Source organism: Salvelinus alpinus, chromosome 29, assembly GCF_045679555.1.
Source record: "Salvelinus alpinus chromosome 29, SLU_Salpinus.1, whole genome shotgun sequence".
Taxonomy (NCBI): domain Eukaryota; kingdom Metazoa; phylum Chordata; class Actinopteri; order Salmoniformes; family Salmonidae; genus Salvelinus; species Salvelinus alpinus.
The window spans coordinates 33,889,528-33,913,476 of record NC_092114.1 but is presented as its reverse complement, the minus strand read 5'-3'; the positions used below and the strand labels follow the sequence as shown (position 1 = coordinate 33,913,476).

At 43.4% G+C, this 23,949-nt stretch overlaps 1 protein-coding gene across 7 annotated transcripts in view; it reads left to right on the top strand.

Moving 5' to 3' along the window:
* The window catches only part of LOC139558576 (ras/Rap GTPase-activating protein SynGAP-like), a 112,412-nt gene that overhangs the window by 79,143 nt on the left and 9,320 nt on the right, over window positions 1-23,949 (top strand). For all 7 annotated transcript variants that reach the window (XM_071373778.1, XM_071373776.1, XM_071373777.1 and 4 more), the window contains 14 exons: window positions 3,362-3,483; window positions 3,718-3,871; window positions 4,059-4,157; window positions 4,291-4,530; window positions 4,643-4,978; window positions 5,114-5,258; window positions 5,647-5,791; window positions 5,956-6,192; window positions 10,209-10,410; window positions 13,475-13,665; window positions 13,976-14,180; window positions 14,390-15,007; window positions 19,266-19,799; window positions 20,474-20,641. In XM_071373778.1, the coding sequence (XP_071229879.1) occupies window positions 3,362-3,483; window positions 3,718-3,871; window positions 4,059-4,157; window positions 4,291-4,530; window positions 4,643-4,978; window positions 5,114-5,258; window positions 5,647-5,791; window positions 5,956-6,192; window positions 10,209-10,410; window positions 13,475-13,665; window positions 13,976-14,180; window positions 14,390-15,007; window positions 19,266-19,799; window positions 20,474-20,641 (3,396 nt within the window). The remainder of the gene's footprint in view (window positions 1-3,361; window positions 3,484-3,717; window positions 3,872-4,058; window positions 4,158-4,290; window positions 4,531-4,642; window positions 4,979-5,113; window positions 5,259-5,646; window positions 5,792-5,955; window positions 6,193-10,208; window positions 10,411-13,474; window positions 13,666-13,975; window positions 14,181-14,389; window positions 15,008-19,265; window positions 19,800-20,473; window positions 20,642-23,949) is intronic.

Sequence of the window (23,949 nt, the reverse complement as noted above, 5' to 3'; positions counted from 1 at the left end):
TAACCACTCCTATATAAATGATAGATTATCAGACACGCAACAAGAAGGTGTGATATCATTATTACTGAAACAGGACCCAAGTGGTATATATAAAGATCCAGTCCATTTAAAAAATTGGAGACCTCTTACACTTCAGTGTTGTGATGCAAAAATCCTAGCAAAATGCTTGGCGCATAGAATAAAAAAAGTTTTGTCAGATATTATTCATCCTAATCAGACAGGTTTTTTACATGGACGATACATTGGAGATAATATAAGGCAAGTACTGGAAACAATAGAACACTATGAAATATCGGGGACACCAGGCCTGGTTTTCATAGCTGATTTTGAAAAGGCTTTTGATAAAGTACGACTGGAGTTTATATATAAATGCCTAGAATATTTCAATTTTGGGGAATCTCTTATAAAATGGGTAAAAATTATGTATAGTAACCCTAGGTGTAAAATAGTAAATAATGGCTACATCTCAGAAAGTTTTAAACTATCTAGAGGAGTAAAACAAGGTTGTCCACTATCGGCATATCTATTTATTATTGCCATCGAAATGTTAGCTGTTAAAATTAGATCAAACATTAATATTAAGGGATTAGAAATCCAGGGCCTAAAAACTAAGGTGTCATTGTACGCTGATGATTCATGTTTTCTTTTAAAACCACCACTAGAATCTCTCCACGGCCTCTTAGAGGATCTAGATACATTTGCTATCCTCTCTGGATTAAAACCAAATTATGATAAATGTACCATATTACGTATTGGATCACTAAAAAATACACATTTTACATTGCCATGTAGTTTACCAATTAAATGGTCTGACGGTGATGTGGACATACTCGGTATACAAATCCCAAAAGAAAGAAATGATCTCACTCCAATAAATTTTTATAGAAAGTTAGCAAAAATAGATAAGATCTTGCTACCATGGAAAGGAAAATACCTGTCTATTTGTGGGAAAATCACCCTGATTAACTCTTTAATCATATCACAGTTTACCTATTTGCTTATGGTTTTGCCTACACCTAGTGACCTGCTTTTTAAATTATATGAACAAAAAATATTCAATTTTATTTGGAACGGCAAGCCAGATAAAATTAAAAGGGCCTATTTATATAACGAATATGAATTCGGAGGGCAGAAATTATTAAATATTAAAGCATTAGACCTCTCACTAAAGGCATCAGTCATACAAAAGTTATACTTAAATCCAAACTGGTTCTCTAGTAGATTGGTACGAATGTCTCATCCTATGTTCAAGAAGGGCCTTTTTCCCTTTATTCAGATTACACCTGCTCACTTTCGGTTGCTTGAAAAGGAAATAATCTCCAAAATATCTTTATTTTTTAAACAAGCCTTAGAAAGTTGGTTGCAATTTCAGTTTAATCCACCTGAAAGGACGGAACAAATAGTACAACAAATCTTGTGGTTAAATTCAAATATAGTAATTGATAAAAAAACTGTATTTATCGAAGAAATGTTTAAAAAAGGTATAATTTTTGTGAATGATATCATAAATAGGACTGGTGGAGTAATGTCACACATGCAGCTAACACAGACATATGGAAATGTCTGCTCTACCCAAAATTACAACCAATTAATTGCAGCATTACCACAAAAATGGAAGAGGCAGGTGGAAGGGGATAAAAGTAAGGAACTTGTATGTTGGCCTTATATTAAAGAACATAAATGGTTAAAGAAAAGTGTGATAAATAAAAACATATACCAATTTCATTTAAGGACCAAAAAACTTACAGCTGTGCCATATAAATTGCAAAATAGTTGGGAAGAGATTTTCGATGTACCCATTCCATGGCACATGGTTTATGAATTGATACGCAAAACAACGCCGGATTCAAAACTTCGAATTTTTCAATTTAAATTATTGTACAAAATTCTTGCAACTAATAGAATGTTATATATATGGGGGATACAATCTTCTCAGCTCTGTAGATTCTGCTGTGAGGAGGCAGAGTCATTAGACCATTTATTTTGGTATTGTCCGCATGTAGCTCGTTTTTGGTCACAGGTCCAGGAATGGTTGAAGAATTGCAACATTTGCGTAGAACTAACGCTACAGATAGCAATACTGGGGGATTTGAAAAGCCATAGTCAATCAATCAATAATATAATAATTATTTTAGCAAAAATGTTTATTTTTAATTTACAATCCGTGGAAGCTATGAGAATAGGAAGATTCAAATCTTTTGTGAAGCATCACAGCACAGCTGAAAAATATATGGCAAATAAAAATCCGAAATGGATGATGTTGGAAGATAGATGGGAAAGGTTGAGTGGAGCTGAAGGGTGGGACTAATAACAAGATAAACAATGTAGGGCATACGGGATCTGTGAAATGTGTATAGGTGCGGAGTTATTGTGAAATAGCACAGTTACAAGTGGAAATCAAACTGGATGGACAACAGAAATAGAGGAAGGACTAAGAACAAACAAGAGAGAACTATTATAAAGTAGACTGTGTCTGTAAATGTGTATAAGATGTATAAATTGAAGGTAAAAACAGAAATGTTTATCAGTTTACTCCAATTGGGGGATCGGTGGTAGGGTTTGCAGGGAATAATAATAAAGGTATACTCTTTAAAAAAAGTATGTATGTCTATGTAGGTATGTGTATGTATATATGTGTATATGTATGCATACGTGAATGGATATATATATTTACCCAAAAAAATATGGGGGATTGGAAATGATGCAGACAATTACATTGGAAACAACATTCTTTCCGCAATATTAAGCTGATCCACCCCCCCCAAAAAAAAAAAAAAAAATATATATATATATATATAAAAATGAAAAGAAAAGATTAAATAATAAACAAAAATAAAAGGTAAAAAAATAAAATAATAAAGTACATACTTTTTTTTTACCAATGTAGTGAAGTAAAAGTAAAAGTAGTCAAAAATATAAGTAGTAAATAAAGTACAGATACCTCAAAAAACTTCTTCTTCAAAGTATTTTTACTTAAGTACTTTACACCTTTGCTAACAGTAATGGTACTAATTTACAGATTCCAAATTAAAAGTACACCAGTTCAACCGTAGAACAGTTCTCCAACCAATTGAGTTTACGAGTCTTTAATTAAATATGCTTACACCATCCATCTTAGTGACTGAATCGGCATAGCCCACTGAAACAACATTATTGAATGGACATTGTTGCTTTATCTGTAGCCCAATAGCCTCCTCCAGTGGCCATCAGTACCATAACCATCATCACCACCAACAACATGGACACGTGCTAGCACTGATTTTGCAGATAGCATATATTTTGAAGAAGGGTTTAATGACGCCATTATTTATGGAATGGACGTCCCCACCTGTGTAATAGTCTCGTCTGCTGTCCCTAATAGAGCTTCCTCAGTCGAAAGTTGAAGGGCTCCATCAAGAGGGCAAAGAGCCAGCCCAAACTGGATCGAACCAGCAGCTTCCGCCACATGATTCTACCCCGTTTCCGTAGTGCTGATCAGGAGAGGTAGCTAACACTTTCCCAAAAGTTTGCATGTGTGATGTACACTTGTGGTCCTTATTCTATACTCTGTAATGTTTTATTTTATACTCCTTTTCTTTTCTGTTTTTTTGCCTGGTGTTTTCCAATATGTACCATTTTTTGTAACAGTGGTTACTTTTTGTGGCTAATTATATTTAGTAGTGCTTGTTTCAAAGCACTGTTACCCTAAACACACCTTCTCTCTCTATCTCTCTTTAGGACCCGTCTAATGCAGAGCTTCAAGGAGTCCCACTCTCACGAGTCCCTGCTTTCCCCTAGCAGTGCAGCGGAGGCTCTGGACCTCACGCTGGATGAAGATGCTGTCATCAAACCTGTCCACTCCAGCATATTGGGCCAGGAATACTGCTTTGAGGTGTGTGCACTGCTGCCAGAAGAATATAGGATAGTATCTCTCCTAATATTACATCTGAAACAGTTATTACAGCTGTGTCTTCCCAGTTGATGGGTCAAGGTCATAACAATTGATCAACTGTCACACACTAACAAGCAACAAACAATATAATTGATGAATTCACTTCTATGGGTCTGTTTGACTGCAGGTGACCACCATTTCAGGGACGAAATGCTTTGCCTGCCGCTCGGCCGCTGAGAGAGACAAATGGATTGAGAATCTACAGAGAGCTATCAAGCCCAACAAGGTGAACAAATAGAGAGGACCCTGCTTGCAGTCCACACTCAAAATGCCTTTTTGGCATAAAAATTGTAAGATCATCTCCATTAGTTTCAGCAGTCTTCACCTCTCTCGCTCTGTCTCCAATGCTGCCATTTTAGGACAACAGTCGAAGGGTGGACAATGTGCTTAAGCTGTGGATCATTGAGGCCAGGGACCTTCCGCCTAAGAAGCGGTACTATTGCGAGCTGTGTCTGGATGACATGCTGTACGCACGCACCACTAGCAAGCCGCGTACGGACACAGTCTTCTGGGGCGAGCACTTTGAGTTCAACAACTTGCCTGCCATTCGCAGCCTACGCCTGCACCTTTACAAGGAGACAGACAAAAAGAGACGCAAGGTGTGTGTGTTTCTCTCTACGGTGGTTGTATTTCTCTTTGTCTATCTTTGTGTTTGCAGAGTTACTCAAATATTATTTTCTATTCTATTCTCCATTCTGTTCTCTAACCTAGGAGAAGAGCACGTACCTCGGCCTGGTCACTATCCCCATATCGAGCATCACAGGCAGGCAGTTTGTGGAGCAGTGGTACCCGGTGATCCAGCCCAGTGCTTTGGCTAAGGGTGGCGGTGTAGGCGGTGGCAAGGTCATCAATGCCTCAATCCGCCTCAAGTCCCGCTACCAGACCATGAGTATCCTGCCCATGGAGCTGTACAAGGAGTTCGCTGAGTACATCACCAATAACTACCGTACGCTGTGTGCCGTGCTGGAGCCTCTGCTCAGTGTCAAAAGCAAAGAGGAGGTGGCGTTCGCGCTGGTACACATTCTCCAGAGCACAGGCAAGGCCAAGGTAGGAAGGAAGGCACTACAGCAGGTGTGGCCAAGCACTCCTGTTGGAGAGTAACCCCTTTCTAAATGTTTTGTAAATGTGTCTGCTGTACAATGTGTTTGTGTTGTTTGTTTGAGGAGCATGTTCTTTTTTCAGGACTTCCTTTCAGACATGGCGATGTGCGAGGTGGATAGATTCATGGACAGAGAGCACCTGATCTTTCGAGAGAACACCCTTGCTACTAAAGCCATAGAGGAGTACCTCAAATTGATAGGGCACCGGTACCTCAAGGATGCCATAGGTAAAACTCTAGATTATTTCATTGTATACCAATACCTGTGGAAAATTACCTGAAATGGTCAAATCCAGACATGGTTTCAAATATTATTTCAAATCGATCAAATACTTTGAGTGTTTGCTTACATTTACATTTACATTTAAGTCATTTAGCAGACGCTCTTATCCAGAGCAACTTACAAATTGGAAAGTTCATACATATTCATGCTTGACCTTGACTGGAGTGCCAGGTGAGTGGGGTTTGCACTTGTAAGACTTTTTTATTGAACAGGCAAGCTCAATCAAGCACAGCTAAAGTATTTGAAATGATGAGTGACAATGATGTTGATCAGAAGACTATGATGAAGAAGAAGATACTGATGGGGATTAATGAACCGTTGTCTCATTGACAGGGGAGTTCATTCGAGCATTATACGAGTCCGAGGAGAATTGTGAAGTGGATCCCATGCGCACTCCACCGTCTGTCCTCGCCGACCACCAAGCCAATCTCCGCATGTGCTGCGAGCTGGCACTCTGCAAGATTGTCAACTCTCATTGGTCAGAACTTCTTCCACATGAACTATGCCATTGTACAAATTTGTCAGTAACATAGCATCCTTTCAAATGTGGTGGGGTGTTTGTCCCCCCCCCCCCAAAAAAAATACATTTGCAATGGAAAATAAAGTACTATTCTGTCCTTCTGTCCTACCCTTTCATTCTAGTGTGTTTCCGCGGGAGCTGAAGGATGTCTTTGCCTCTTGGAGGGTCAGGTGTGCCGAGCGGGGAAGGGAGGACATCGCAGACCGCCTCATCAGCTCCTCCCTCTTTCTACGCTTCCTGTGTCCCGCCATCATGTCGCCCTCTCTCTTCAACCTCACCCAGGAGTACCCCGGAGAGCGGACATCCCGCACTCTTACCCTCATCGCCAAGGTGGTGCAGAACCTGGCCAGCTTCTCCAAGTCAGTCACTACCTTCCCTCCCATGGAGCCTTCCCTTTATTTTATCATTATGTTTCTTTTAGCCTTCCCTCCCATGCAGCCTTCCCTTTATGTTATCATTATGTTTCTTTTAGCCTTCCCTCCCATGCAGCCTTCCCTTTATTTTATCACTGTGTTTCTTTTAGCCTTCCCTCCCATGCAGCCTTCCCTTTATTTTATCATTGTGTTTCTTTTAGCCTTCCCTCACATTCAGCCTTCCCTTTATTTTATCATTGTGTTTCTTTTAGCCTTCCCTCACATGCAGCCTTCCCTTTATTTTATCATTGTGTTTCTTTTAGCCTTCCCTCACATGCAGCCTTCCCTTTATTTTATCATTGTGTTTCTTTTAGCCTTCCCTCACATGCAGCCTTCCCTTTATTTTATAATTGTGTTTCTTTTAGCCTTCCCTCCCATGCAGCCTTCCCTTTATTTTATCATTGTGTTTCTTTTAGCCTTCCCTCCAATGCAGCCTTCCCTTTATTTTATCATTGTGTTTCTTTTAGCCTTCCCTCCCATGCAGCCTTCCCTTTATTTTATCATTGTGTTTCTTTTAGCCTTCCCTCACATGCAGCCTTCCCTTTATTTTTATCATTGTGTTTCTTTTAGCCTTCCCTCCCATGCAGCCTTCCCTTTATTTTATCATTATGTTTCTTTTAGCCTTCCCTCCCATGCAGCCTTCCCTTTATTTTATCATTGTGTTTCTTTTAGCCTTCCCTCCCATGCAGCCTTCCCTTTATTTTATCATTGTGTTTCTTTTAGCCTTCCCTCACATCCAGCCGTTAACATTTACCAGTAACTTTATTTTTAGCCTTTCCTCCTATGTACAATTTACTCCCACGTAGCCTTTCCTTTCTTTTAGCATTCTCTTACATGTAGCCTTTCTTTTACCATAACCTTTCTTTTAGCCTTCCCTCACATTTAGCCACCCCTCACCTGTCCTGTACAAAATAATCTGCCTTTCCCCAATTTATTCAGTATGTCCACAACCAATCAAGCCTTGATAAGTCATTATCTTTGTCCTCGACCAGTTACTCTTCCAGGAACCAATACATTCACTATTTCCACAACATTACAATGGGGTTATACATGCTTATGCCTTGCTTAAATCTCACTATGCATTATAACTGCATCATAACACATTATATCAGTCAGCATGAAGTAAAGTATTACCTAATATCTTTTTCCTTTGATTGTCCACAAACAAGATGATTGTGCACAAAAGTGACAGAAACAGGTTTTAATCGCACAAATGTTCAGAGGGTGGAGAAGTCTGTCTGCACAGAAATTATTTGTTTTAGTGATGTTCTTGTCACATTGCAGACAAGGTTAAAGTATGAATAAATCAATTCTCCCCCCTCACCATCACCTGTTTTTTGTACTGTATCCTTCCATCTCCTCACCTGCTCTTTCACTCTTTGCATTCTCACACTGTCTCTCTCCCCATCTCTCCATACCCCCTTATCTCTATTTCTCTGTACTCTATACTATATACAGTGCCTTCGGAAAGTATTCAGACCCCTTGACTTTTTCCACATTTTGTTACGTTACAGCCATATTCTAAAATATATTTTAAAGAAGGAGCAAATCTACACACAATACCCCATAATTACAAAGCGAAAACTGTTTTTATTTTATTTTTTGCAAATGTATTGAAAGTAAAAAACAGAAATACCTTATTTACATAAGTATTCAGACCCTTTGCAATGAGACACAAAATTGAGGGCAGGTGCATGTTTCCATTGATCATCCTTGAGATGTTTCTACAACCTGTGGTAAATTAAATTGATTGGACATGATTTGGAAAGGCACACACCTGTCTATATAAGGCCCCACTGTTGACAGTGCATGTCAGAGCAAAAATCAAGCCATGAGGTCGAAGGAATTGTCCATAGAGCTCCGAGACAGCATTGTGTCAAGGCACAGATCTGGGGAAGGAACCAAAACATTTCTGCAGCATTGAAGGTCCCCAAGAACACAGTGGCCTACATCATTCTTAAATGGAAGAAGTTTGGAAACACAAAGACTCTTCCTATAGCTGGCCACCCGGCCAAACAGCAATTCGGGGAAGAGGGCCTTGTCAGGCAGGTGACCAAGAACCCGATGGTCACTGATAGAGCTCTTCAGTTACTCTGTGGAGATGGGAGAACCTTCCAGAAGGACAACCATCTCTGCAGCACTCCACCACTCAGGCCTTTATGGTAGTGTCACAAACGTTCGTAGAAACGAACCATGGCGCGGCGTGCGTAGAGTTCCACATATTTTAATAAATTGAACACGCACTTGAGGGAGAGGCACAGGACGTACCGGGCTGTGGAGATGTACTGGAGACCTGGTGCGTATAGCCGGCATCAATGGTACCGGAACTTTAACACACTTCACACGGCAAGTGCGAGGAGCAGGCACAGGACGTACTGGGTTGTGAAGGTGCATGGAGACCTGGTGTGTATAGCCGGCATCAATTGTTCCGGAACTTTAACACACTTCTCAGGACGAGTACGGGGAGCTGACTCAGGTGGCACCAAACTGACAGCACGTTCCTTTATTACAAATCCGTGCATCCTCCACCAACTCAACAACTCTCCCATTTCTCTCTCCTCCAAATTCTCCTTCTTCTCCCATACTGGCTCTGGTTCACTCCTCGACTCCGCCGACTGCTCCATGTGCCCCCCCAAAACTGTTCTTGTGGTTTCTGTGGCCTTCCTCCCCGACTGTCCCTCCTTCGCTGCTTCCGTCTGCTTCCATGGCAGGGTCTTGTCCCCTGCCATAACCTCCTCCCACGTCCATGATGTCCTCCACTCCCTTTTCTCCTGGGCCCAGGATCTCTGCTCCTCCTGGCCACGCTGCTGGGTCCTTTGGTGGTGGGATCTTCTGTCACGAACGTTCGTAGAAACGGACCATGGGGCAGCGTGCGTAGAGTTCCACATATTTTAATAAATTGAAACTCACCAAACAAAACAAACAAGCACAAACGAAACGTGACGTTCTGGGCTGTTCACAGGCAGCTACACAAACACAAGATCCCACAAAGCACAAAGGGGAGATGGCTGCCTAAATATGATCCCCAATCAGAGACAACGATAAACAGCTGCCTCTGATTGGGAAACATACCAGGCCAGCATAGATGATTAAACCCCTAGATAACCCACCCTAGTCATTGTCACGCCCCAACCACCATAGAGAATAAACAGCTCTCTATGGTCAGGGCGTGACAGGTAGAGTGGCTAGACGGAAGCCACTCCTCAGTAAAAGACACATGACAGCCCACATGCAGTTTGCCAAAAGCCACCTAAAGACTCTCAGACCATGAGAAACAAGATTCTCTGGTCTGATGAAACCAAGATTGAACCCTTTGGCCTGAATGCCAAGTGTCACGTCTGGTGAAGCGTCTGCTGTCACGTGAAGCATGGTGATGGCAGCATCATGCTGTGGGGATGTTTTTCAGAGGCAGGGACTAGTGGACTACTGAGAATCGAGGCAAAGATGAACGGAGCAAAGTACAGAGAGATCCTTGATGAAAACCTGCTCCAGAACACTCAGGACATCAGACTGGGCCTTCCAACAGGACAGCAACCCTAAGCATGCAGCCAAGACAACACAGGAGTGTTGAGGCTGTAATCGATGCCAAAGGTGCTCCAACAAAGTACTGTGTAAGGGTCTGAATACTTATGTAAATGTGATATTTCCAGGGAGGTTTTCTTCATAAATTAGCAAACATTTCTAAAAACCCATTTTTGCTTTGTCATTATGGGTTATTGTGTGTAGAGTGATGAAGAAGAAAAAAACGATTTAATCCATTTTAGAATAAGGCTGTAGCCTAACAAAATGTGGAAAAAATAAAGGGGTCTGAATACTTTCCGAAGGCACTGTATCTTGTCCCTTTCTCCCTCAGTCTTTCACTGTCTGTGGGAACTTCTTTCTCTCTGTCCCCCAGTGTCTCTCTTCTTTCCCCCTACTCTCTCTATATGCTCCCTCCACACTGCTGTCTTTTCTCCCCTCAGGTTTAGTGGCAAAGAGGATCACATGTGTTTCATGAATGAGTTTTTGGAGATGGAGTGGGGCTCCATGCAGCAATTCCTGTACGAGATCTCCAACATGGACACGGGGAGCAACGCCGGGGGCTTTGAGGGCTACATTGACCTGGGCAGGGAGCTGTCGGTGCTCCACAGCCTGCTGTGGGAAGTCATGGCCCAACTGAGCAAGGTAATGTGGAATGTAACCTCGTCCCCAGGCTATTGTGCACAGTGCATATAAGCCTGGGCCACAACGATTCAAAATTGGCCTTAGTGGGAGTGACAATAGAATTCTGTGAGATTGACCTTAATAAGTAAAGTATTTGTCATCATTTAATTTGAGTGAATCACACGACTGTGAAGCGTGGTTCAAAATGGAGGCAGGACCCGGGCAAGAACTTGCGGTGCGCACAAGACATGTAGGGTTAGGGGGAAGGTGTTGTGGTAGATGATTGATTGGTTGATTAAGCCGATGCCTACATTTTTCCCGTTCTTTCTGTATAATTGGATAACGAAGGCCAAGTTTAACACGCTGGTCCACCAGACTCTTCGTGCATTTGGGTGGAAGTGTCTGGGAACGAGATTATTTGGAATGTGACCGTCTAGGTTCGAACCCTGGTCTTTTGCACACCACACACATTCCAAGCCCGCTAATCTGAAGCCTGGTCATAGTTTTCAGGTCTCAGGCAAGGTTAGTCATCACTAGGGATGCAACGGTAGTGGGCCCACGGTTCGATATGTATCGCGGTTTGTTGGCCACGGTAACGGTACCGTTTAAGGTATCTTTATATTTAAGAAAAAAATAAAAAGACATCACCCTTTAAACAATTAACTCTTTATTTTGCCTATAGACAAATAAAACTTTCCATTCAGGCCTGGTTTCTGTCTCTACTGTATGAAATCAAGGGGAGAAAAACGTTAAAATGAAAAGTGCTTCTTAACTTTGACAACCTGTAGCTGTAGGTCCAACTATCAGTGGAGAGCTAGATAGGGTGTCTGTAGGTCCAACTATCAGTGGAGAGAGCTAGATTGGGTGTCTGTGTCAATTCGTTTTCAATTTCTCTCCGTGATGTTTCATAGAGTTTGGAAATTACTTTGCTGCTGAAATGTGTGCCGGAGGGGACATTGTAACGCGGTTCAATTATTTTCATCAGGTGACGAAATCCCGAGTCAGTAACCACCTAATAGGACTCAAGTCTTTGGCTATGAATACTCCCACTGCTTTTGTTATTTCTTTGTTTTTCTGAATTTGTCGCAAATTGTTGTTGGAAGGCAGCAGCGAGAGATTGTTGTGTTTTCGCTAACGAGTGGACTCTCCTTCCTCCAGCTCCACCTGCAAGGGATACGGCCGGGTGATGGCGACATAAATGACACATTATGTTAGATGTGTTTCCACTCGAGTAGTCGACAGTGGCAAAGCAATGCTTGCAGACTGTACTTTGTTTATGGTCTTCTTACCCTCTTCATCGTATTGAACGCTGAATCCAAAATGTTCACACACAGCGGATTTGAAAGACGTCGGTGGCTCTTGAAATTTGCTTCTCTGTCTCGCTAGCCCTCGCCATTATCACGTTGGAGCTGAGAGAATATTTGTTTTTAGTTTCCCCTCTCTTCATGAGGCCCCTTTAGGGAGGTTTCCTACTGAGATGTCATTGCAAATCGTCCTTTAGTTGTTTAAGGGGGAAGGGGTTGCGGTCGCTACATTTTGAGGCATTTCCGTGGAGCAAAGTTTGTCAGCCCTCAGGAGCCCCCTAACAGCCACAACCTGCACGTCTGGTTCTGTGGATCTGAATGTACAACGTGTGTGTAGTCTGCTGTGCAATAAGTAAATTTAGGAAATTATAGGAAAATGACAGGCATACCGTAAATCCGCGGTTCACATGTGCGTATTGAACCGTAGGGGGCGTACCGAATGGTTCGATAACATACTGTGTACCGTTGCATCTCTAGTCATCACCCATGCCATTACATAAAGAAAATACTGTCGCTCCATCACTTTTTTTAAAACGCCCATGAACCAAAGAGCAAAAGGAAAATTAGGACAAAGGAAGTTGATTAAAAAACACTTATTTATTTTTTTAAACAACATGTTTTGGCATATACTGTACCCTTCCTTGGGATATTGCATCCTAAATGCATTGGTTTTGATAATAACAAAACGTTTTTTAGGACAAATTCCATTGTCCTCCAAGAGTTGCTGAATATTTTCCCTTCTCCAGCTGATCAAGGTAACAGCAATGCTACACCTGCCTCCCAAAAATATCACGGCTTGAGCCACGACTGATTACACTCCTTCTGTTGTCAATGCTGCCCACTACACTGGTAGCATGAGGAGGAGCATGGCAGCAGCAAGGCATAAGGCATGCCTTTTAACATAAAAAAACATGTTTTAGCTATTTTCTGCTATTTTTGCGTCTTTGAAGTATAAAAATAAATATCAAGTGGCTGTAATACAGATACAAAACGTTTTTCTTCTTCTTCTTCCTCCTGCTACTGGTTTCCCTCCGCCACCCCTTTACGCCTCTTCTCTCACCACCTCTTGGCTGAAATCCATTTGTATTTTCACTCTCTCCACTACTGCTGCTCACTTGGCTGAATTCCATTTATATTTTGGCTCCCTCCTCTCTGTTGGTAGAATCCATTTTAGAGAGAGAATGCAAATGATGTGGAGCAATGGTAAATATAATTTAAGTGAAATGGAAAGGGGTGTGAACGAGAGGAAGGGGAAATCACTTTTAATTGTCTGAGAACACAAAACAGGTGATAGCAATATAGTTGACATCTGCTTTTGCCTGCTCAGTTCCTTCACCTCAGTGTAGATGAATGAGAGGAAAATAAGCTGCTCTAGACTATTGAGATGTAGCCAGAGTCTCTCCGTGACTCCTGTATCCCAATTCTCTGTTCTTTCTCCAGAGATGTGCATTTATGCATTCCTCCCCACTCATTTATAAGCATTGAAATTGGTGGAGGCATGGGCTAGATCAAGGTTCTGGAGGGCTGGTAGTTAATTGCACCTACCTGGTGTCCCAAGTCTGAATCAGTCCCCAATTAGAAGGAAAGGATGAAAACCAGATGTTTTGGCCCTCCAAGACCGGAAATGAACAGCCCTGCGCGAGATAGAGGTTCCACCACATTTCTTATAACAGTATTTTCCTTTTAAATCCACGAATGGAAGTGAATGAGTGCACACTTCGTGAGAAAGGACACAATTGGGGATAAACTGTCCAATATTTTCTTTGTACTTTGTCTCCCAGGATGCTATTCTGAAGCTTGGCCCCTTGCCACGTCTGCTGAATGACATCAGTGTAGCCTTGAGGAACCCCCAGCTCCACCGGCAGGCCAGCCACCAGCCAGACAGACAGCAGGACAGGCTCATCACACGGCCCTCCTTCAATCGCATGGTATCATCTGATTTCCAGAGCCTCATGATGCGGGATCTCAACAGGTAACTGCTCTGAGCTTAAAGGCACAATCTGTGTAAGATTTCTTGAGGTTCAATGGCCATTTCAATTGATACGCATTGATTATTGAAGAATGTAAATTATGAATGCTTCATTCATTTAGTACTGTTTCACACTTATCATAATCCAACAGCTATGATTGTATAATTTCATTGTTGTCATTTGAGTCTTTGTAAACAAACAATGTTGACGCAAAGAGGAGTGAGGTGTGAGTCTAAAATATACACTATAGCTTTCAAATACAGGCCCTGACAATGGTAATAATGATAGATAATGGTGATTATCCTCCCCCAGCTCAATAGACATCTCCCGTCTCCCCTCCCCAACCTCGGGATTATCTGGGGGTGGGGTCCTCTCGTCTCACGTCAGCATGGGAAGCTTTGCAGAACGAGACCCCCGCGGTTCAAAGGACGTTTTCTACGTGACCCGTCCCCCCTTGGCTCGGTCCAGCCCTGCGTACTGCACCAGCAGTTCTGACATCACTGAGCCAGACCCAAAGGTAAACTCAGATGCATTGATTTATTGCCACTAGCAGCCATCAATGAATTGACTACCAACAACGTTGAGTTGGACACATACAGTATATTACAACTCCTAATATACCTCACAATTTAGTTATGAATTATCCCAATCACTAAATAGTGAACATTTTTGGGTCATAAGGGATAATAGGTTATTCCAGTTGACAGGTTATGTTCTCTCTCTTAGGTCCTCAGTGTGAACAAAAGCGTGTCCATGATGGACCTGCAGGACTCACGCATGAACAGCATCTCCAACCTCCATTCGGTGGGTGATATGCTCAACTCCTCCCAGGCCTCCATAGCAGGCCTGGGTCACAGTTTCGGGAACCTGGGAGGCCCGCTTCGCATGGGAGGCCACATGTCCGCCGGTGGCTCGGGGGGCTCTGGTTTGAGGCTGAGCCAGATGGGGGGACCCCTCCACCAAATGGGAGGTCCCACCGACTCTCTCTCCCAGCAGCAGCAACATGCGGCGGCCGCCATGCACTTCCCCCTCTCCTTCCAGAACCCCCTCTTCCATCTGGCTGCCGACGGCCCTCGGGGTCAGTCTCACAGTCGTCCTCAAGCCCAGCCGCCTCCCCCTCCGCTCCTGCTGGCCCCAGAGCTTGACAATGCCCACCACCAACAGGGCTACGTGCGGGCATTCGGCCACGGCGGCTTCTCGCGCAGCGAGGATCTGTCGGCCCTGCGGCCACAGAGCAGTCTGGTGCAGCCCAGTATTGTCCACTCGCACAGCTACAGTGACGACTACACGCGGCAGAACCAGAACGCTGAATACGCCCGGCGCCAGCTTTCGCTGCAAGTGCAGGTCTGTATTCCAGGAAAATATCTGTCATTTAATTTAAATATACCTTCATTTGTTTTGGTAGCAGAATTTTAGATGACACTGTCAGTGCACGATAACAAGAATACATCTGTTCATACTAAACATACGCCACACAATGCATGTAACACCTTATGCAGACATTACATTTGGCAAACGGTCTGTTGCATTGATAAACCCCATCATGGATTTACAATGATATTTCATAGAATTTCTACATAAATGTAAAGAATGAATTCACCCAGCAGTCACTTTTTTAGAGACATTGATAGTGAAATGTATCTGCCTATTGTTTGTAGTGATGCACCGATATGACATTTTTTGTCCAATACCGGTATCCGATATTTAAAATTTTAGCGGCCTTTTAAGCATTCTAGTACAGGTAAATAGTTAACAGACACATGGAAGCAGCGGTCTAAGGCACTGCATCTCAGTGCAAGAAGCGTCACTACAATCCCTGGTTCGAATCCAGGCTGCATCACATCCGTCCGTGATTGGGAGTCCCATAGGGCGGCGCACAATTGGCCCAGCGTCGCCCAGGCCGTCGTTGTAAATAAGAATTTGTTCTTAACTGGCTTGCCTAGTTAAATAAAGGTTAAATAAAAAATGTCATTACTGAAACAGATGTCATTTTGCTATGTTTTTGGGGAAGTCCATTGTTTGCATCCATGAGCTAGCTAGCTTTTTTTATGACCAGCACTGTAGGTGCGCGAGACAACTTTACCAGCATCATAGCATACGTATCGATGAATCGTTGTGACATATGAAATACAAGTGATAGTGTAATCAATGTGTAATAATTACGTTAAAAATGTATGAACGTGCAGTCATATTCAGGTCCTGATTGGTCAACAAGCTCATCTGACACGTCAAATAGTGTTATTTGACATGCAAAGACCCAAACGGTGTTCCATAGAAATCCTGGTTGAGAATGAAACGACTAAACAAATGAACAATGAAACAACACAGCAAGTAAGTGAAAGAAATAGGTTTTAATGATGTTTTACTGGTAATAGGGACACATGTAAATGCCAACAAAATAACCTTTTGGTCAGTGTGGTGTGTGTGTAACCTTTATTTAACTAGGCATGTCAGTTAAGAACAAATTCTTATTTACAATGACGGCCTACCAAAAGGCAAAAGACCTCCTGCAGGGACGGGGGCTGGGTTTAAAAATTTAAAATAAATAACATATAAATATAGGACAAAACACACATCACGACAAGAGAGACAACACAACACTACATAAAGAGAGACCTAAGACAACAACATAGCAAGGCAGCAAGAAGGTAGAGACAACAATGCATCACGCAAAGCAGCCACAACTGTCAGTAAGAGTGACCATGATTGAGTCTTTGAAGAGATAGAGATAAAACTGTCCAGTTTGAGTGTTTGTTGCAGCTCGTTCCAGTCGCTAGCTGCAGCTAACTGAAAAGACGAGCGACCCAGGGATGTGTGTGCTTTGGGGACCTTTAACAGAATGTGACTGGCAGAACGGGTGTTGTATGTGGAGGATGAGGGCTGCAGTAGATATCTCAGATAGGGGGGAGTGAGGCCTAAGAGGGTTTTATAAATAAGCATCAACCAGTGGAATTGCGATGGGTATACAGAGATGACCAGTTTACAGAGGAGTATAGAGTGCAGTGATGTGTCCTATAAGGAGCATTGGTGGCAAATCTGATGGCCGAATGGTAAAGAACATCTAGCCGCTTGAGAGCACCCTTACCTGCTGATCTATACATTATGTCTCCGTAATCTAGCATGGGTAGGACGGTCATCTGAATCAGGGTTAGTTTGGCAGCTGGGGTGAAAGAGGAGCGATTACGATAGAGGAAACCAAGTCTAGATTTAACTTTAGCCTGCAGCTTTGATATGTGCTGAGAGAAGGACAGTCTACTGTCTAGCCATACTCCCAAGTACTTGTATAAGGTGACTACCTCAAGCTCTAAACCCTCAGAGGTAGTATTCACACCTGTGGGGAGAGGGGCATTCTTCTTAACAAACCACATTATCTTTGTTTTGGAGGTGTTCAGAACAAGGTTAAGGGTAGAGAAAGCTTGTTGGGCACTAAGAAAGCTTTGTTATGGAGCATTTAACACAACATCCGGGGAGGGGCCAGCTGAGTATAAGACTGTATAATCTGCATATAAATGGATGAGAGAGCTTCCTACTGCCTGAGCTATGTTGTTGATGTAAAAAGAGTGTGGGGCCTAGGATTGAGCCTTGGGGCACTCCCTTGGTGACAGGCAGTGGCTGAGACAGCAGCTTTTCAGACTTTATACACTGCACTATTTGAGAGAGGTAGTTAGCAAACCAGGCCAAAGACCCCCTCAGAGACACCAATACTCCTTAGCCGGCCCACAAGAATAGAATGGTCTACCGTATCAAAAGCTTTGGCCAAGTCAGTAAAAATAGCAGCACAACATTGCTTAGAATCAAGGGCAATGGTGACATCATTGACGACCTTTAATGTTTCAAGTGACACATCCATAACCTGAGTAGTTTTCCAGAACTTCTTGGGGTTAGACCCACAGAGAGAGAACTGCTCCTTAAAGTAACTAACTTTGGCCTTCCGGATAGCCTGAGTGCACTTATTTCTAATTTGCCTGAACGAGAGCCAGTCAGCCTGAGTATGCATGTGTCGAGCATTTTGCCAAATGCAATTCTTGAGGTGGAGTAACTCTGCAAGATCCCGGTCGAACCAGGGGCCGAACCTATTTTTAATTCTCATTTTCTTTATGGGGGTGTGTTTGTTAACAATACCACAGAAAATATCAAAAAAGAAGGTCCAAGTGTCTTCGACAGAGGGGATCAAGCTGATTCTATACCATTTTACAGAGGCCAGGTCATGAAGTAAGGCTTGCTCATTAACGTTTTTTAGCAATCGTCTATGACAAAGCCAGACAGGTCGTTTCACTGAGCAGCCATTACGAACACAGGCTGTAAAACAGTCATCACTAAGGTCATTACAGAAAACACCAGACTGATACCTATCAGGATTATTTGTGAGGATAACATCAAGAAGGGTAGCCTTTCCTGGGTGTTTGGGGTCATACCTTGTGGGATTGATAATTATCTGAGGAAGATTTAGGGATGACATACTGTAGCTAGGTGTCATCGTCTAAAATAACCCTAATTTATAAGGCAGTTATTATTTGATTAATGGTGGTCAGATTTATTTTCATGAACTGAAGTTCAATTTCAATTTCAATAGGCGAACAACAAGTGGCAACCTAGCTAATACTTACTCACAAGGATTCCCAAATCATTGTTGAGAATAATGAAAATGACTGCAGTTTCTACTGGTCATTGTTTTCAGGCTGGTTGTATTGGTGTTAGCTAGATACCAAGCTAAAGCTAGCTATCCCAGAAGTTGCGGTCGAACAAATTATGCTTTATTACCAACACGGTTTTGTAAACACATCATTCGTGGCCGGTGTTTGCTTGTTTGAAGACTTTTTTGTACAGTTTTGACAGCGCTACTTTTGACACGCAAAGACCCAAGCAGCGTTCCATGGTATGTATGTCGTGAAGCTAATAGCAATGAAGCTATTACTGTGTAACTCCGGTAGGCCAACATCTGAAAAATAGCGCACTTGGTCGTGTGTACCAGTGCTCGACCATTCGGCGAAAGCCAACATCACCCACGACAGAGAATGGTTGATTGTCAAGGGCAATGAATTCCATTATCTTGCCGTTAATGGATTTTAACTTTGAGTTGTCTTGCTGAAATGTTCTTACTCTTTCAAATGAGTGCTCGATCCACACAGCAGACATTGTAGGCTAGGTTAGGAATGCTGTGTTGCACGTGTAGCGCAAAATTTTACGTGGCGTCATTACGTCATGTACCTACGATATATAGGTATGCACGGTAGCTTTGACATCGGTTTTTAAAATCGGTGATAAACTAGACATCGGGCGATACCGATGTTGGCATTTTTAGCTAATATCGGCCCGATTCCGTTATGTTCACCGATTTATTGTGCATCCCTAATTGTTTGTATGAGAAGATGCTTGAAAAACAAGTTAGACAGGCATGAACGAAAGAGGGATTGTCCAATTAAATTGACTTCACAACCATTCCTCATCTCCTTCCTCGTTTCTCCTCTTACACTCTCTCCCTCACTCTCCCTCTCCTATAGTATTTGATCTCAAATACTGTATCTTTTTTTTCTAAATATTTCCTGCCCTCCCTCCCTCTGTTTCCCTCTCTTCCTTTTCCCGCCCACCCTCTCTCTCTCAGGAGAATCTCCAGCAGCAAATTCTTATGGGCATGACCCCTCAGACGGCGACAGGCATGGGCACTCCCACCTCCTTGGCCACTCCCCCTTCTACCGTGCACCCTGTCCGTCATGGCTCCGTAGCACCGCCTCCCCCGCAGCGCCTCAAATCCCAGCTGTCCATCAGCCCCGGGGCCACCTCCACCCCTCCCAAGACCCGCCCCCAGAGCAGGAACCTCCTTCTCCAGTCGCCCGAGTCCAGCTTTGGCGGCAGGCAGCCCTCGCCACAGCAACAACAGCAGCAGCAGTTGTCCGTCAAACAGTCTGACAGCCCAGCCCCTGGTCTCCCACGCCAGTCGAGCTCTGCAAGGGACGGCCAGGGGGCGCCACAAGGGGGCAACGGAGAGAACACAGACACCCCGACTAAGAGCTCCAAGCAGCCTCAGACCACAGACACCCCGACTAAGAGCACCAAGCAACCTCAGCAGCAGTCCCAGCAGCAGCAGCAACAGCAGCCTCCACAGCAGCACCTGCTCAAGCCCACAGTCAATAAACAGGTATATTGCTGGATCACCATGGGTTCTGTGTTGGGACACCTAGGATTTGAGACCGTGTTAGTCCACAGAGCTAAAGCCTTGGCATTAGCTCTGGGAGCTAAAATTAGTCTAGAGGTCTCAGCCAAGGTTACACGTCACAAACCACCTTGGCTACATTTATTAATCACACTTCTGTGATTCTCAGAATCTCAGCAGATTTAGGAGGGAGGGGTCACTGAGGAAGCTTAGCCTTTGTCACATCTTCAGTGTCATGAACATGTTATTTGTGTTCGATTTTAATCAAATCTATATTTGGTCCCAGTTCTCTACACGTTGCACATGATGTAAAATTATGTTATGTAATGTAAATGTAACATCAAATACAATCGGATTATGTAATGAAGGCTATTGTTTGAACGTTATTGTATATTGTCAAAATCTAAGGACTTGTCCAAAGGCAAGTCCAAAGAGATACATCTTGAAGATAGATAGCCACCTAAAAAGCACAGAAAAGTGTTGCTGTTTTATCTAGTAATTTAATCCATCCGCCGTCAACTCTTAACAGGTTAGAACACATCACAAGCTTTCCTAAATACTTTCTGAGATAGGAGAACCTTTTAGTCTTAATAATTTTGATAGCATGATCATGCGATTACTGAGCCTCTTCCTGTATCATCTTGCCTCTTTGCTTTCAGGCTTCTCAGTCCCCCTCCACCCTGACACCCAACGAGCGCACTGTGGCCTGGGTGTCCAACATGCCACACCTCTCTGCCGACATCGAAATATTGCGTAGCTCATCGAACCTTGAGGACCTCAAGCTGAAGGAGTACTCCAAGAGCATGGACGAGTCTCGCATGGATAGGGTGAGCCCATTCTGGGGGGGATGAGAGCCTCTCTGGTAAATAAAATAAGGTTCCTAGATTATAAGGGAATGTCTTTATCTGATTTTCATTTGGTTCTAGGGTAACATTTGACCCCCAGCATGATGTTCCAAAAATTTTATGACAAGGTCAAAGGAAAACTTTCACTCTATGTCATAATTTAATGTTCCAGGATTGGGACCTGAAAATATTGCTAGACTGTTCCTTGAATTAAATGTTCCTTGAAGAAAGGAATGCAGGTAGCCTAGCAGTTAAGAGTGTTGGGCCAGTAACCGAAAGGTCGCTGGTTTGAATGTGCAAGGTGGAAAGAGCTGCTGTTCTGCCCTTGAGCAAGGCAGTTAACCCCTACCAACTGCGGGGGGCTGTCTTAATTGACGCTATTGGCGCAGTTGTTGGGTGTTAACTGCCTTGCTCTCTGATTCAGAGGTGTTGGGTTAAATGTGGAAGACACATTTCAGTTGAATGCATTCAGTTGTGCAACTGACTAGGCATCCCCTTTAATTCATGTAATTCCTCACCTAACAGATGGTTCATACTTTTAACACTGTGTAAAAGTGGGGACTACGGTGCTACAGTTGGGGAATAAAGTGTATTGTAGGAGCTCTGAAACATTGGGGTCAGTCCTAATACTGTACCCGGCTCCACGAGGGGGCTAAAGGGGGCTTAGCCCCCTCAGTTCAAACGTGTGCCCCCTCAGCATTAGTTTTATGTCCCAAATGATTGAGTGACAGGTTGGCAAAAAAAATAATTGTTTTCTATGCTGCGCTGTCAGCACAATGGACAGAGTGCATCACGGTGTGTGTAGGGGGCTATGGAAAGCAACTGGGGCGCTTCTCATCTCTGTGGTAGGCTAAGTGAATAACATAATATGCCTCTGCCTGTAATGTTTTATTTTGATTTATAAGTGCGGGGTCAAGTTTACCAGTTAGGCCATGGTGAGGATGCCGTGTTGGAGGCCAAACTGTCTCCTTCTTGCTCTCCTGCTGTTCCTATGGAGGGCGCTCTGCACGAGTGTCTGCCCTATGTTGGGGTGTGTGAGGTTTTCACCCCGACACTGACTGACACTGAATTGATTATGACCGAACTTTCTCAGGAGCCTGGAGAGGAGAGGGTGTGCTCTGACCCTTTCCCCGGGCTTGGAGAGAAAATGACTGCACCACAAAATGTTCCTCGGTGTGTCACTGAAGTTATTTCACTGCTGGGGTGTCTGGAGATAACCCCAGTGTCCATTGTGCATCGTTCGGGAGAGAATGCTCCCTTACCTACTTCAACAAAGGCCAATGCGGGGAAGTTTGTGCCCCCGCATCGCCAAAAGGTTAGAGGACAGTATTTAGGGCCTGGGCAAAGTGTTCATCTGCCTCCGAGCAACTGCTATGATGTTCCTTTATTTGCTCCGCCAATCTACATTCACCAAATGGACATACCATGTTGGTAAATATGGAAAAGAAAAGTGACCACTGCTGCATCCTGACAATGTTTATGAGGTTACTGACTTTTTCCACATGATGTCACATTACAGCTTTATTCTAAAAATATATATTTCTTATTCCCTCATCAATCTACACACTATCCGATAATGATGAAGCAAAAACAGTTTTTTTTGCTAATGTATAACATTTTAAAAAATGAGGTCACATTTACATAAGTATTCAGACCCTTTACTCTGTACTTTGTTGAAGCACCTTTGGCAGCGATTACAGCCTTGAGTCTTGTTGGGTATGATGCTACAAGCTTGGCACACCTGTATTTGGGGAGTTTATCCCATTCAGATCCTCTCAAGTGCAGTCAGGTTGGATGGGGAGCGTTGCTGCACAGCTATTTTCAGGTCTCTCCAGAGATGTTCGATCGGGTTCAAGTCCGGGCTCTGGCTGGTCCACTCAAGGACATTGAGACTTGTCCCATAGCCACTCCTGCGTTGTCTTGACTGTGTGCTTATGGTCATTGTCCTGTTGGAAGGTGAACCTTCGCTCCAGTCTGAGGTCCTGAGTGTTCTGGAGCAGGTTTTCATCAAGGACCTGTCTGTACTTTGATGCGTTCATTAGTCCCTCGATCCTGACTAGTCGCCCAGTTCCCTGAAAGACAACCCCACAGCATGATGCTGCTACCACCATGTTTCACCGTAGGGATGGTGCCAGGTTTCCTCCAAACGTGACGCTTGGCATTCAATCTTGATTTCATCAGAACAGAGAATCTTGTTTCTCATGGTCTGAGAGTCCTTTAGGTGCCTTTTGGCAAACTCCAAGCGGGCTGTCATGTGCATTTTACTGAGGAGTGACTTCCTTCTGGCTACTCTACCATAAAGTCCTGATTGGTGGTGTGCTGCAGATATGGTTGTCCTTCTGGAAGGTTTTCCCATCTCCACAGAGGAACTCTAGAGCTCTGTCAGAGTGACCATCAGATTCTTGGTCACCTCCCTGACCAAGGCCTTTCTCCCCAGATTACTCAGTTTGGCCGGGTGGCCAGCTATAGGAAGAGTCTTTGTGTTTCCAAACATCTTCCATTTAAGAATTATGGAGGCCACTGTGTTCTTGGGGACCTTCAATGCTGCAGAAATGTTTTGGTACCCTTCCCCAGATCTGTGCCTCAACACAATCCTGTCTCTGAGCACTACGGACAATTCCTTCGACCTCATTGTCGACCAAAGCGCAGCGTGGTAAGTGTTCATGTCTTTTTAATAAGCAACACGGAACACTTGAACAAAACAATAAACGAAGAATAACGAACGAAACAGTACCGTGTGGCGAACAAACACTGACACGGCAACAAACACCCACAAACCAAAAGTGAAACCCAGGCTGCCTAAGTATGATTCTCAATCAGCGACAACGATTGACAGCTGCCTCTGATTGAGAATCATACCAGGCCGAACACAAAAACCCCAACATAGAAAAACACACATAGACAGCCCACCCCAACTCACGCCCTGACCATACTAAATAAAGACAAAACAAAGGAAATAAAGGTCAGAACGTGACACATTGCTTGGTTTTTGCTCTGACACCTGTGGGACCTTATACGGACAGGTGTGTTTTTCCAAATCGTGTCCAATATAATGAATTTACCACAGGTGGACTCCAATCAAGTTGTAGAAACATCTCAAGGATGATCAATGGAAACAGGATGCACCTGAGCTCAATTTCGAATCTCATAGCAAACGTTTGAATACTTATGTAAATAAGGAATTTCTGTTTTTGTTATATATACATATGCAAAAATGTCAAAAAACCTGTTCACTTTGTCATTATGGGGTATTGTGTGTAGATTGCTCGTTTAAAAAATATATATTTTAG